Source organism: Mustela nivalis (assembly GCF_964662115.1).
Source record: "Mustela nivalis genome assembly, chromosome: 8".
In the NCBI taxonomy this organism is placed as follows: Eukaryota; Metazoa; Chordata; class Mammalia; order Carnivora; family Mustelidae; genus Mustela; species Mustela nivalis.
Window position 1 is genome coordinate 75,710,599 of NC_139027.1, and position 12,917 is coordinate 75,723,515.

General features: G+C 38.8%; 1 protein-coding gene across 5 annotated transcripts in view; it reads left to right on the forward strand.

Moving 5' to 3' along the window:
* PLEKHH2 (pleckstrin homology, MyTH4 and FERM domain containing H2) overlaps positions 1–12,917 on the forward strand; it is a 120,645-nt gene that overhangs the window by 83,217 nt on the left and 24,511 nt on the right. For 4 of the 5 annotated variants that reach the window (XR_014315941.1, XM_082746743.1, XM_082746744.1 and 1 more), the window contains 6 exons: positions 88–196; positions 1,067–1,179; positions 6,708–6,887; positions 8,773–8,870; positions 10,906–11,083; positions 12,387–12,542. Coding sequence is in view for 4 of the 5 variants with exons in the window: in XM_082746743.1 (XP_082602869.1) it covers positions 88–196; positions 1,067–1,179; positions 6,708–6,887; positions 8,773–8,870; positions 10,906–11,083; positions 12,387–12,542 (834 nt within the window). In the remaining variant the exon portion in view is untranslated. The remainder of the gene's footprint in view (positions 1–87; positions 197–1,066; positions 1,180–6,707; positions 6,888–8,772; positions 8,871–10,905; positions 11,084–12,386; positions 12,543–12,917) is intronic. The other variant, XM_082746746.1, reaches the window with a different exon arrangement.

Sequence of the window (12,917 nt, forward strand, 5' to 3'; positions counted from 1 at the left end):
CTCTACTGTTTATACAGTTGTTTTTTCTTTAAGTCATCAAAAATTATATCTTGGTTAACATCTCTATTAATGTGTTTTGATTTTAAGGACACTTGGCTTTATCATCTGACTGTTGCAGCAGGAAGTAACAATGTAAATGTTGGATCAGAATTTGAACAACTCGTTTGCAAACTGCTAAATATTGAAGGAGAACCTTGTAAGTTCATAACATATAAGGCTTTATAGTTTATGAAATGGACCCAACTCCCTTAGCCTAATTGAGTTTTTACTTTGTGAGTTCTTATTTAATGTACCCATCTGTTCATTGGCTTTGTTTGTCACGGGCCAGGTTTCTCACTGTGGTCCCAGACTCCATCAGTCCCTGATATGCCATGTCCTGTAATTTTTCTATCTTCACTCACATTACTCCGTCTGCCTGCAATTTCCCCTTCCTTCACATTTCTCACTAACCTGATAAAATCCTACCTACCATAGGAACTCCCCGCACTAGCAAGCCCACTCCACATCAGCCTCTGGCTTATAAAAGGTGCTTAATAAACATTAAAAGTATGTCCCAATGCCCTGTGCACTTAACTCTTTTATAGCATTTGTTGCTGTTCATTGAAATTATTTTTTATGGCTCAGGTGTCCCCATTGAGAATATAGATTCTATGCTATACATAATACAGAGATCATATTTGTAGTATCTAGCATAGGAACTTAACAAATGTTGATTTTTAGGAAAGACTTCAAGTTTCTCTTTACCTTTCTATCTCCCTCTACTTTGGCTTCTCTTCCTCTGTCTCTCACCATCTCCTTCTCAGAGGCATCTCCTACCTGGGTCACCAATCTTTAGCACATTTCAGCAATGTGATAGTGCTCTCCTAGATTAGTTTATTTAAAACAGAAACATGAAAATCCCACTGGCCTGGAAACAAGTAAGATAACATTGCCAAAGGCTTCTTGTGACCTGTATGAATTAAGGTTGTGAGCTAGGCCTGAATGAGCTCATTTCTAGAGGGCTAATTAATGGGAGGCCAAAAAAGTGATTCTTCTGTTTTCTGTTCACACTTTATTGTGTGTTTAGCTTCTCAGATATGGAGACACCCTACTCTGTGTCACAGCAAAGAAGGAATCATTTCCCCGCTGACAACACTACCTTCTGAAGCTCTACAGACAGAAGCGATTAAATTATTTAAGGTAAAACTTTATATGGGCTTAAACGTTGTTAAATTTTTAATTGGAAAAAATAAAAGTAAATAATTTAGGTTGTAAACTTTCATTCTCTTCCCCCAAATTAAAAATATGATCGTCACCATCATTTTTTAATCATAAAATTTTTTAAATTATTTTTATTAACATATAATGTATTATTTGCCCCAGGGGTACAGATCTGCGAATCATCAGGTTTACACATTTCACAACACTCACCATAGCACATACCCTCCCCAATGTCCATAACCCAGCCACCCTAGCCCTACCTCCCCAACCCCCCACAACTGATCATTTTTATTATTAAGAAAATCTACTGAAATAAAATTAGGTGAATTTAATATACATTCTGATTGAGGATTTGGGGTTTACTTAAATAAACTATGAATTGGGGGGGCACCTGGATGGCTCAGTCATTGTGCATCTCCTTTGGCTCAGGTCATGATCCCAGGGTTCTGGGATCGAGCCCCGTGTCAGACTCCCTGCTTGGCGGGAAGCCTGCTTCTCCCTCTCCAACTCCCCCTGTTTCTGTTCCTTCTCTTGCTGTGTGTGTGTCTCTCTCTGTGTGTCAAATAAATAAATAAATAAAATCTTTAAAAATAAATAAATAAACTGTAATGGTTCAAGCAGTGTAAAACCCTTAATATCAGAAGAATCATTTTCCTTTCAACCTCTCAAAAGGAGGGATTTCTCACACCATACCGCCCTCAATGTTGGAGGAGCCGGGTCAGCACCCTCTTCTCCAGTGCTATTCTCCAATCCTTACTACTCAATTTCTATTAGAAATCCCTGATCACTTGAAACTTTTGCGATTCAACGATATCACTCTTTATCCCCCTCATCTCTGCATTAGTCATTTTCTGGTAACTCTTCGAATCTCATTAAGGATCTTAGCTCCCAATTCACACTCTTTCTTTCCACCTCAAATTTTGCTGTTATGTTGAACGACTTTATTTTCACTTCACTTACCAGTGTGTGGTCTTAAGACTCCTGACCTTCTTGGGGCACCTGGGTGGCTCAGTGGGTTAAAGCCTTTGCCTTTGGCTCAGGTCATGATCCCAGGGTCCTAGGATCGAGCTCTGCATCGGGCTCTCTGCTCAGCAGGGAGTCTTCTTCCTCCTCTCTCTCTGCCTGCCTCTCTGCCTACTTGTGATTTTGCTCTATCAAATAAATAAATTAAAAAAAAAAAAAGAGTCCGACCTTCTTAATGCCAGGAAGCTTCACCTGTAGTCCGCTTCACCTTCCCATTCTCCATGTCCATATCCTGACCCCACCATTCCTTATAAGTATACTACCTCTAAAAGCTTCAATTCTTTTTTTTGGGGGGGGGGGGTTATCTTAGTATCTTTTTTTTGTTGTTGTTGTTTTGTTTTGTTTTGTTTTTTTTTAATTTTTTATTTTTTATAAACATATATTTTTATCCCCAGGGGTACAGGTCTTCAATTCTTTTTTTTAATAATTTTTAATTTTTTATTAACATAGAATGTATTATTAGCCCCAGAGGAACAGGTCTGTGAATCGCCAGGTTTATACACTTCACAGCACTCCCCAAAGTACATACCTTCCCCAATGTCCATAACCCAACTGCCCTCTCCCTCCACACCCCTTGCCCCACAACCCTCAGTTTGTTTTGTGAAATTAAGAGTCTCTTATGGTTTGTCTTCCCCCTGATCCCATCTTGCTTCATTTGTTCAAAAAGCTTCAATTCTAATATCTCTTTCTATAACCATTATCTCTTAGCCTACAAGTTCTCTTATTTTCTTATTCTCCCATTTTTCATCCTAAAATCCTTGTTTTGAGCCATTCACTTTTTTTGTTTTGCAACCACGTGTGGACTGGAGTCAATATAAATCTGTGGTCTTTATTCTTTGGGGCTGACTTACTCTTCTTTTGCTTCTCTTTGTTAACACCCCCCTGCCAAACTCCCTATTCAATAATGTTCTTCACAACAAACTTACCTTCTATTTCATCAAGAAAATTAGAGAGCATCAGACATGAACGCCTCAAATCTCACTCCCCAATAGACATTCTTTCATTTATTTTCCTTCTCTTCCTTTCCTCCAGTCTCAGAATCTTGTGTACCTTCTGTGGATTCAGGTCTTTAATCCACACCAGGACCTTGGTATTTCATTTTGCCCTAGTTTCTTAGAGTCTCAATTTTTATCTTTCTTTTGGCTTCTTGCCTACATTTCTCCTATCTCAAAAAAAAATCATCTGTTTATTAGATAACATAAATTATTATTAATTTGGTGTTATGATGGTCATTGAAAAATCCTTTATCACTTAGAGATCCATAGTGAGCTATTTATTGATAAAATAACATGATGTATATTAAGATATTCCAGAAAAAAGGTGGAAGGTGGTTTGAATGAAACAAGTTTGGCAAAATGCTGATGATTGTAACACTGAGTAATGGGTACATGTGTGATCGATACACTGTTCTCTTTATTTTTGCTCATGTTTTAAAACTACCATAATGGGGGCACTTGGTGGCTCAGTTGGTTAAGCATCTGCCTTTGGTTCAGGTCATGATCCTGGGGTCCTGGAATCAAACCCTGAATCAGACTCTCTGCTTATCAGGAAGCCTGCTTCTCCATCTCCCTCTGCCTTCCTCTCCCTCTCCCTCTCTTTCTGTGTCAAATAAACAAATAAAATCATAAAAATTTTAAAAAATTTAAAAAGCCTCCTGTAGAATACACAAATACCCCAAAAAGAAAGATTCCATACAATATGTTGGAAAATCTGGATGAAGTAATAAATGAAGTGTAAATGGCCCAAATTGAATGGAGAATGAAATTTAAGTAGGGGGATTTGCCAAACTATATAAGAATAGATCATTTCAATCCTGTTTAAATGTCTAAAAGCATGGAAAAGGAAGGAAATTACCCCAATTCTGGGGTTTTTTTTTTTACTTTTTATTTCAGAAAATTTTATGTTATTCCTTATGCATAATCCACTCCAGCATTCTCCATGTGGATGCAAAAGTTGGGTATTCATCCTTTCTGATAGCTGAGTAATATTCCATTGTGTGTATGGACCACATCTTTATCCATTTGTCTATTGACAGGCATCTCGGCTTCTTCCACAGTTTAGCTATTGTGGACATTGCTGCTATGAGCATTGGGATGCATATGGCCTTTCTTTTCACTACATCTGTATCTTTGGGGTAAATACCCAGTAGTATAGTTGCCAAGTCATAGGGTAGCAGCCTGGTGGTAGGTATTAAGGAGGGCGTATTGCGTGGTAGGTAGGTATTAAGGAGGGCGTATTGCGTGGAGCACTGGGTGTTATACGTAAACAATAAATCTTGGAACACTACACCAAAAATTAATGATACATGGTATGGTGACTAACATAACACACACACACACACACACAAAGAAAATTTCAGGAGTGCCTGGGTGGCTCAGTGGGTTAAAGCCTCTGCCTTCGGCTCGGGTCATGATCTCAGGATCCTGGGATCGAGCCCCCATCAGGCTCTCTGCTCAGCAGGGAGCCTGCTTCCCTTCCTCTCTCTCTGCCTGCTTGTGATCTGTCTGTCAAATAAATAAATAAAATCTTAAAGAAAAAAGAAAGAAAATTTCAAACCTATGTAACAGTAGAGAAAATATTGTGAGGTCCAAGGCACTTGTCATTGAGCTGCACAGTTGTCAGCACATAGCCAGTTTTGTTTTCATCTCCCCACTCTTATTGCTCCCCAACATTGGATTACCCTGAAGCAATTCTCAGTCATCATATTACCTGATTCTTTTTGTGAAATATTGCTTTGATACAAAACCCCAGAAAAGCTTGTACAAAACAGAGCATTTCATGCAAAAACTAATAAAATCTAGGTAAACAAAAACCAGCATCACTTTATTTTTTTTTAAGATTTTATTTATTTATTTGACAAAGCGAGATCATAGGTAGGCAGAGAGGCAGGCAGTGAGAGAGAGGAGGAAGCAGGCTCCCCGCCTGCGAGACTCGATGCGGGACTCGATCCCAGGACCCTGAGATCACGACCTGAGCCGAAGGCAGAGGCTTAACCCACTGAGCCACCAGGCACCCCAGCATCACTTTAAAAGAATACCAAATGGTGACTGAAAGAGAATTACTCCAGGAAACCAGGGATGGCTAAATATTAGGGTGCCTCTTACTATTATATATTATCATAGACCATCATCTCTATAGATGCTGAAAAGGCATTTGGCAAATTCAACATCCATAAGATAATGATAGATACTTCCTTACTATGATGAAATTGACTGGTGGAAATCTTTTTTTCATTGCATATTTCATGTAATGCTTGGGTGCAGTGCTTTCGATTAGAGAGGCAATTTATTTGATTATATTCTATTCTCAGAAGGAGTAAAGACTACCTACTGTATTTAACAACATGGTAGTTAAAGCCAACCATTTGTGTTTATGCACTTCCCTTTAACCTTTCTTAATATATATTATATTTAATCAGATTTTAAATGTATTAATTTGGGGTGCCTGGGTGGCTCAGTTGTTAAGCATCTGCCTTCGGCTCAGGTCATGATCCAGGGGTCCTGAGATTGAGCCCCGCATTGGGCTCCCTCCTCTGCGGGAAGCCTGCTTCTCCCTCTCTCATTCCTCCTGCTTATGTTCCTTTTCTCACTGTGTCTCTCTCTATCAAATAAATAAAATCTCTAAAAATAAATAAATAAATGCATTAATTCATTAAACATTTACTGTGTCACTCTATGCTGTGTAGTGAATACAAAGATAAAGCAAAGTCACTGTTCATACAAAGTTTATAGTCTTGTGGATGACAGATCATTAATGTTCTGTATACTTTTTAAACGAATGCATATGGTGCTCTTGCGTGGTGTTCTATAAATGTCAATTAGGTCAAGTTGGTTAATAGTGTCGTTGCAGTTTTCTAAATCCTTAATAATTTTCTGTCTACTTGTTCTCTCAATTATTATGAAAGGGATATTGAAATCTCCAACTATAATTGTGGATTTGTCTGTTTCTCCTTGCAATCCTATCAGGCTTTGCTCCATATATTTGGAAGCTGTGTTATAAAGCACATAAACATTTTTTTAAAGGTTTTTTTATTTTTTTAAGATTTTATTTATTTATTTGATAGAGATCACAAGTAGGCAGAGAGGCAAGCAAAGAGAGATGGGAAGCAGGCACCCCACTGAGCAGAGAGCCCATGTGGGGCTGGGTCCCAGGACCCTGAGATCATGACCTGAGCTGAAGGCAGAGGCTTTCAGGCTCCCCAAGCATGTAAACATTTGGGATTGTTATGTCCTCTATCAGAAGTGACCCCATTGTCATTATAAAATAATCCTCTTTATCCCTCGAAGAATTCCTTGCTCTGAAATCTACTTGGTCTGATTTTAATGTAGCCACTGCAGTTAGCTTCGGTTAGTGTTATCTTACTATGTCTCATTCCGGCCTTTTAAACAAAAACTGTTGCTATGAAGAAAATCAATATAATTCATGCAGAATAAATCTAATCATTTCTCACCTTGAATATATCTTTCCTTTTTTGTTTAATTCAGACATGCCAGCTTTTTATAAATGCAGCAGTTGACTCCCCTGCGATTGATTACCATGTATCTCTAGCCCAGAGTGCTTTGCAAATCTGTCTGACACATCCTGAGCTCCAGAATGAAATTTGCTGTCAGCTCATTAAACAGACAAGACGGAGACAGCCACAGAATCAACCAGGACCGCTGCAGGTATCTACTGATACATACACATGCAATTTAAAATGATGTTGTTTTCCTCACTGTAAGGATGATACATATTCAATCTAGACATTTGAAAAATGTGAAAAGAATGAAAAGGGAAAAATAGCTATTAATATTTTGATGTATATTCTTTCAGTTTATTTCTACGTTTATATGTTTCTGTATAAATGTGTTTGTGTATGTGCTTATGCACACTCACTGTTTCCATGTCACCAGAACTGCAGTGTGCATGCTACTTTTTTAAAACTGTAGGACATAACATTTCCCCTGTATCATCACCATTCTTCAGAAACATTAATGGTGCATTAAGATCAACCACTACACATTTAGGTTCTTCCAATCATTCTTCTTATGATAAGTACCACCACAGTAGACCACTCTGAGCCTAAACCCTGTGTACAAGTCCAGCGAATTTCTTTGAATCCATTTCTAGAATTTCCGTATCTTTTTGACAATGTTCAATGTAATTCTGCTTTTAAATTCTTTCCAGGTAAAGAGTGGTATGCCAGTAGTGATTTAGGATGCATTTCTTTAACTATTAGTGTAGCCAAATATATTTTCTGGTGGCTTTTGACCACGGGTGTTTACTCTTTGGTGAATGATTTTAATCTTTGCTTATTAACTGCCTATTAACTGCAGGATGAAACTGGAAAGTTCTTAGTCTAGCAAATAATACTTTCAGGGGATTCAGGTTTCATGGGGCTTAAAGCTTATACAATTTAAGCTTATACTATTACTGATGGGTTATATTTTCGTAAGTATGCTACTTTCACACATTTTAAAAGAACACAGGATGATGTAAACACAGTTGATAGGGCCTTTCCCGGGCCATGGAGGGCCTGTGCATGAGCGATATTGGAGGCTTAAGCTTCATTTACATTAAGGACCCTTCATAATCTAGCTCCAAAGGCCTCCCCTTAGTTTTATGCATCCTGCACCCAGCATATGCGAAGGAACAAACACACCCCGTTCTTCAGACGCACTGCGCCTGCACATTATCCTTCCTTGTGCACCTGCTGTTCCTCCTGCTCCATGGATCCCCTTCTCTCTTCCCACCTATAGACTTGATAGTTGGCCCAGGCAACATATCTCCTGTGAATTCTTCCCTGACTGGTACAACAATTAATTATTTCCTCCGTTGGTTATACTAAAAAAAAAAAGAATGATTATGATATGGTATTGACCATGTTTTATTGTAAATTACTGTTAAAATATACAATTCTCCTAGACTGTAGGTAACTCAAGAGTAGAGACGGTGCCTTTTCCCCCTCCTTTTTCATATAACATTTGCAAAATGATTGAAGTTATACTTGCTTACTTAAAAACAATAAGATGAAAAGAGGATACAAAACAGAGCAAAGGAAAAACAAAAATCACATATGATCCCATTACCTAGAGATAACCTCTGCTAATACCATTATACTTGCCTGTTGTTTAGATATGTATATATGTGTCTATGTGTGGGTAGATTGGCTCTGGTTTGGCGCATTTGATTTTTTTTCTGTTTTTCAGTCTGCCTTTCCTCAAAGCCATGACTTCCACCTCAGCAAATGAGTAAATACCTAAGTGGACAAAAGCAATGCCCCTCATCTTTTGAGAGTGATGTCAAAGGGACTACCATATCTACATGACCTTGGGTACCTCATTGTAGACAGTAGGGTATACAACTAGATGGATTATGGAACATGGAATGTTTTTATGTATTACAAATACTCGAAGCGGATAGTATTTATGTGGGAGAAGCAAACACCTGTGGGGGCTGAGAAGGACCATCCTCATCCCTTTCCTCTCAGCCTCCGTCAGTCACACTGGCTCTCACTTGGATCTCTGACTGCCAGGTGGTGTCTAACCCGTGGTGCTTCTCTTTGCCCAGGGCTGGCAGCTCTTGGCTCTCTGTGTTGGGCTCTTCCTTCCCCACCATCCTTTCCTGTGGCTCCTCAGGCTCCACCTAAAGAGGAATGCAGATTCCAGGTGTGCAGAGAACTAGCCGGCCGAACCGTTTACGTGGCTCTGAAAGTCGACAATAAGTCATAAGTATTTAGTAACCTGCCAGGTACATTTGCGGGAGAAGGTGTGAAACAAATGTTGATGCAGGAAGCCTTTGGTTCTCCTTTATGTGAGGCTTGAAAAATATTTCCTTTGTTGTGTTAAATCTCTTACAGAAGATTGCAATAAGAGCTTAAAAAACTGGCAAAGAATTTTTTTTTTTTTAGATTTTTTGTTTATTTATTTGACAGAGATCACAAGTAGGCAGAGAGGCAGGCAAAGACAGAAGGGGAAGCAGGCTCCCTGCTGAGCAGAGAGCCCGATGTGGGGCTCGATCCCAGGACCCTGAGACCATGACCTGAGCCGAAGGCAGTGGCTTAACCCACTGAGCCACCCAGGCGTCCCTGCAAAGAATATTTTTAAGTGAAAAGTCTTTGTACATTTTAGGGGTGGATGACTTAGCAAGAGTGGGTGCTCATTCCGTAAAAGCAACTGTTTTGTTTCCTTTGTTTTCCCTGATATTTTCCTCTACATTGAATTCTTTAATGTGGGAAAACTTCCCGGAGGGTCTTCCCTCCTTTTATACCTGTGTGTATTTGAATTGCTTCAGAATTGTTACTCCCTTCAAAAAGACATTCAAAATCCAAGCGTCAGTATGGCTTTCTTAACAGTGGGACCTAGGGCACCCAGCCAGGGGCTACCACGATCATTCTGTGTAACAAGTTCATCTTCCAGGACTTAAATAGACCCTGGCTCTAAAACAAACAAAACAAACACAATGAAACACAAAACAACTTGGAAATAGTAGGAAAATACTCCTCGATGTGTATTATATTTCAGGGACTCCGTGATCAGAGTCATGCAATTCTATTTATTTATTTATTTATTTATTTATTTATATTTTTACGTAATCTCTATACTCAATATGGGGCTTAAACTCATGATCCTGAGATCAAGAGTCCCATGCTCTCCTGACAAAGCCAGCCAGGGGCCCCAAGGGCACATCATTTTTAGTTACAGTCACTGAAAAGCCCCTAAACAAAGGGTGGCATTTAAAGATTTATATATTTGAGAGAGAAAGGGAAAGAGAGAGTGAGTGAGCATGCACAGAGAGGGGAGAGGGAGAGAGAGTACTAAGCAGACTCTGGGCTTAATGCAGAGCCCGACACAGGGCTCGATCTCATGACCCTGAGATTACGACCTGAACTGAAACCAGGAGTCAGTTGCTTATGCAGGTGCATCATCCACGTGCCCCAAAGGGAGGCATTTTAAAGATTTCATTTCTAGGTAATCTCTACACCTATTGTGGGTTTTGAACTCACAACTCTGAGATCAAGAGTCACATGCTCTACTGATTGAGCCAGCCAAGCACCTCTAAAGGGTGACATTTTAAGGTCTGCCTAGAAGACACTTTATAGTACAAACATATTAGGAGGTATTAGCAGTTTGCTTTTATAAAAATTGTATATAACAAATGAGGGCAAATAAGATCTCTGTCCAGTTTTTGCATTTATTTACTCCAGTGGTTTTCTTTAATGCTTAAGATTTTTTAAGAAGTGCATGTTTTATGGGGTAAAGAAGGAAAATGCGTGTATTTTGTTTGTTTGTTTGAAGGTATTTTCTTACCTAGTTTAGCAGTCAAGCACTAACTGCCATGTTCCTCCAAAGAGAACTCGGCCACATCATGTTTCTTAAGTTAGTCTATCCTATTTTTATACCGTTGTTTCCTTTGTATTTGTTAATATAATTACTCTCTATTGACTATATAATGACTGGTAAATATAAATTGATTTTGTGTCTACAATAATGAAATAAAGAGGAAGAAGTTCTTTGTAGGGAAGGTTAATTCAGTCAGTTGCAAAAGTAAAACTAGGATTTGAGAAAAGGTGTAGCAGTTTAATATTATTCAAAAAGAAGAATTACTGTCAAAATTTGCATAAGACATGGTAATGTACACCAACCTAATGTATTAGGTGTCTTAAATTTATTCCTAGGCTTTATCTTAAGTTGTGTATTATAGGACAGAATTTGGAAAATATGCCATTTATTGCCAGCGATGTGTAGAAAGAACACAACAAAACGGAGATCGAGAAGCAAGACCCTCAAGAATGGAAATTCTTTCAACCCTTCTTCGAAACCCTTACCATCATTCTTTGCCCTTCAGTATCCCCGTGCACTTCATGAATGGGATATATCAGGTGAGTTACACTTTCTGTCCTGCTGAAAGCATGCTTGCCCCACCTTGAATCCTACATGTCGCCTCTGTGGGATAGGGACACAAGACTGTCCACCTGCCTTTATTAGCAACTGAGAGTGATCATAAACGTGCAAATATATCAAGTCTTCTAACACAACAACTGAGTTTTGAAATAGTTTGCTAAGAAGGAGTCACACTGAAATCCAAATTGAGCAAAATAAGGGAGTTTTACTGCTCTTATAATTCTGATAGAGAAAATCAAAAATACTTTGGTTGAGGCCTTTCCCACCAGCACTTGCTAGGTGACAAAATAATTACTGATAGTGGGTGTGTACAGTGTCTGTGTAGTTTTTTCAAAGTCTCCAAATCTCAGGAATTATCTGGGAAAACTCCTCCAGGTCTTCCAGCTCTCATATCTAAGTGTTCACTTATTTTTTAATAGATTTTAAATTTATTTGAGAGAGAGCACGATCAAGGAGAAAAGCAGAAGAGAGAGCAGGAAGCCCGACATGGGGCTCGATCCCAGGACCCCAAGATCATGACCTGAGCTGAAGGCAGACACTTAACTGGCTAAGCCACCCAGATGCCCCTAGATGTTCACTTTTTAACTGAAGCAAACATGTTTCAAAGCTGGCAGCTAATCTTGGCAGCCATAGCTTTTTATCATGGAGTTCAGATATGTAACTGCGTATTAAAGAAACAAACATTATTTATTTTTATTTATTTATTCATTTTAAATTGAAGTGTTGACACACAATGTTAACACTACTTTTAGGTGTACAACGTGGTGATCCTACATTTATAGACATTACGAAATGATCACAAAGATAAGTCTGGTTACCATTTGTCACCATACAAAGTGATTACAAGATTATTGACTATGATCCCTATGCTCCTCTTTACATCCTCATGACTGTTTAAGTCTATTTCTTATTTACTTTTTTCCATTAGCTTAAAGATTGCATATTGTACTGTAGTTCTTGCTTTGCTTTCAATGGCTAAGCATGACATCTCTGCAAGATGTTTATGGCTGTCACATGATTTTGGTTTTTCTGAATTCATGTCTGTTGGCTGAAGCCAAGATTTCTGAATTCTTACAGCAACCTAGCAATTAAGGTGACATTAATTTTCTCCAGTGGAGCTTTGGTATGGGAGAAGTTAAAGCACCTAGATAAATACATGTTATCATTAATCATGCATCAAATGTGCCGTTTCTCCCCCACCCCCCGAAATCCTTCTTGAAATTCAAGTTTGAAATGTACGTAGTTTTTAATTAAGAAAACAACTTTGTTATTCCTGCGTAGGTAGTTGGATTTGATGCATCTACCACAGTGGAAGAATTTTTGAACACTTTGAACCAGGACACAGGAATGAGGAAGCCAACACAGTCCGGCTTTGCATTATTCACGGATGATCCTTCTGGCAGGGATTTAGAGCACTGTCTTCAAGGAAACATTAAGGTGAAGCCAACTCCTTTTAAGAAAGCAGACCCAGCAGACAGCCAAGAAGCTACCTTTTGCTATTTGCAAAAAATCAGTTCAGGAGGTCTCAAAAATTTTAAGTTACCTAATCTGTACAATAAAAAAAAAATTGCTAAAAGCATAGAATGCTTAAACACAATCTGCGCACACACATGCTCCGTGTTAAGACGGGAGAGAGATAATAGGAATACTACTCTCACTAGTAGGGTAATAAGAGAAGAGGTATGGAAACTCTAATAGAATCGTTTTTATTGTACTCATTCACTAGGCAGTACTCATTCACCCATCATAGGAGCTGGGCTGGACCTTGAGGGGAATGCAAAGAAGGACCAGAAGTAGTCCCTGTCCACAGTG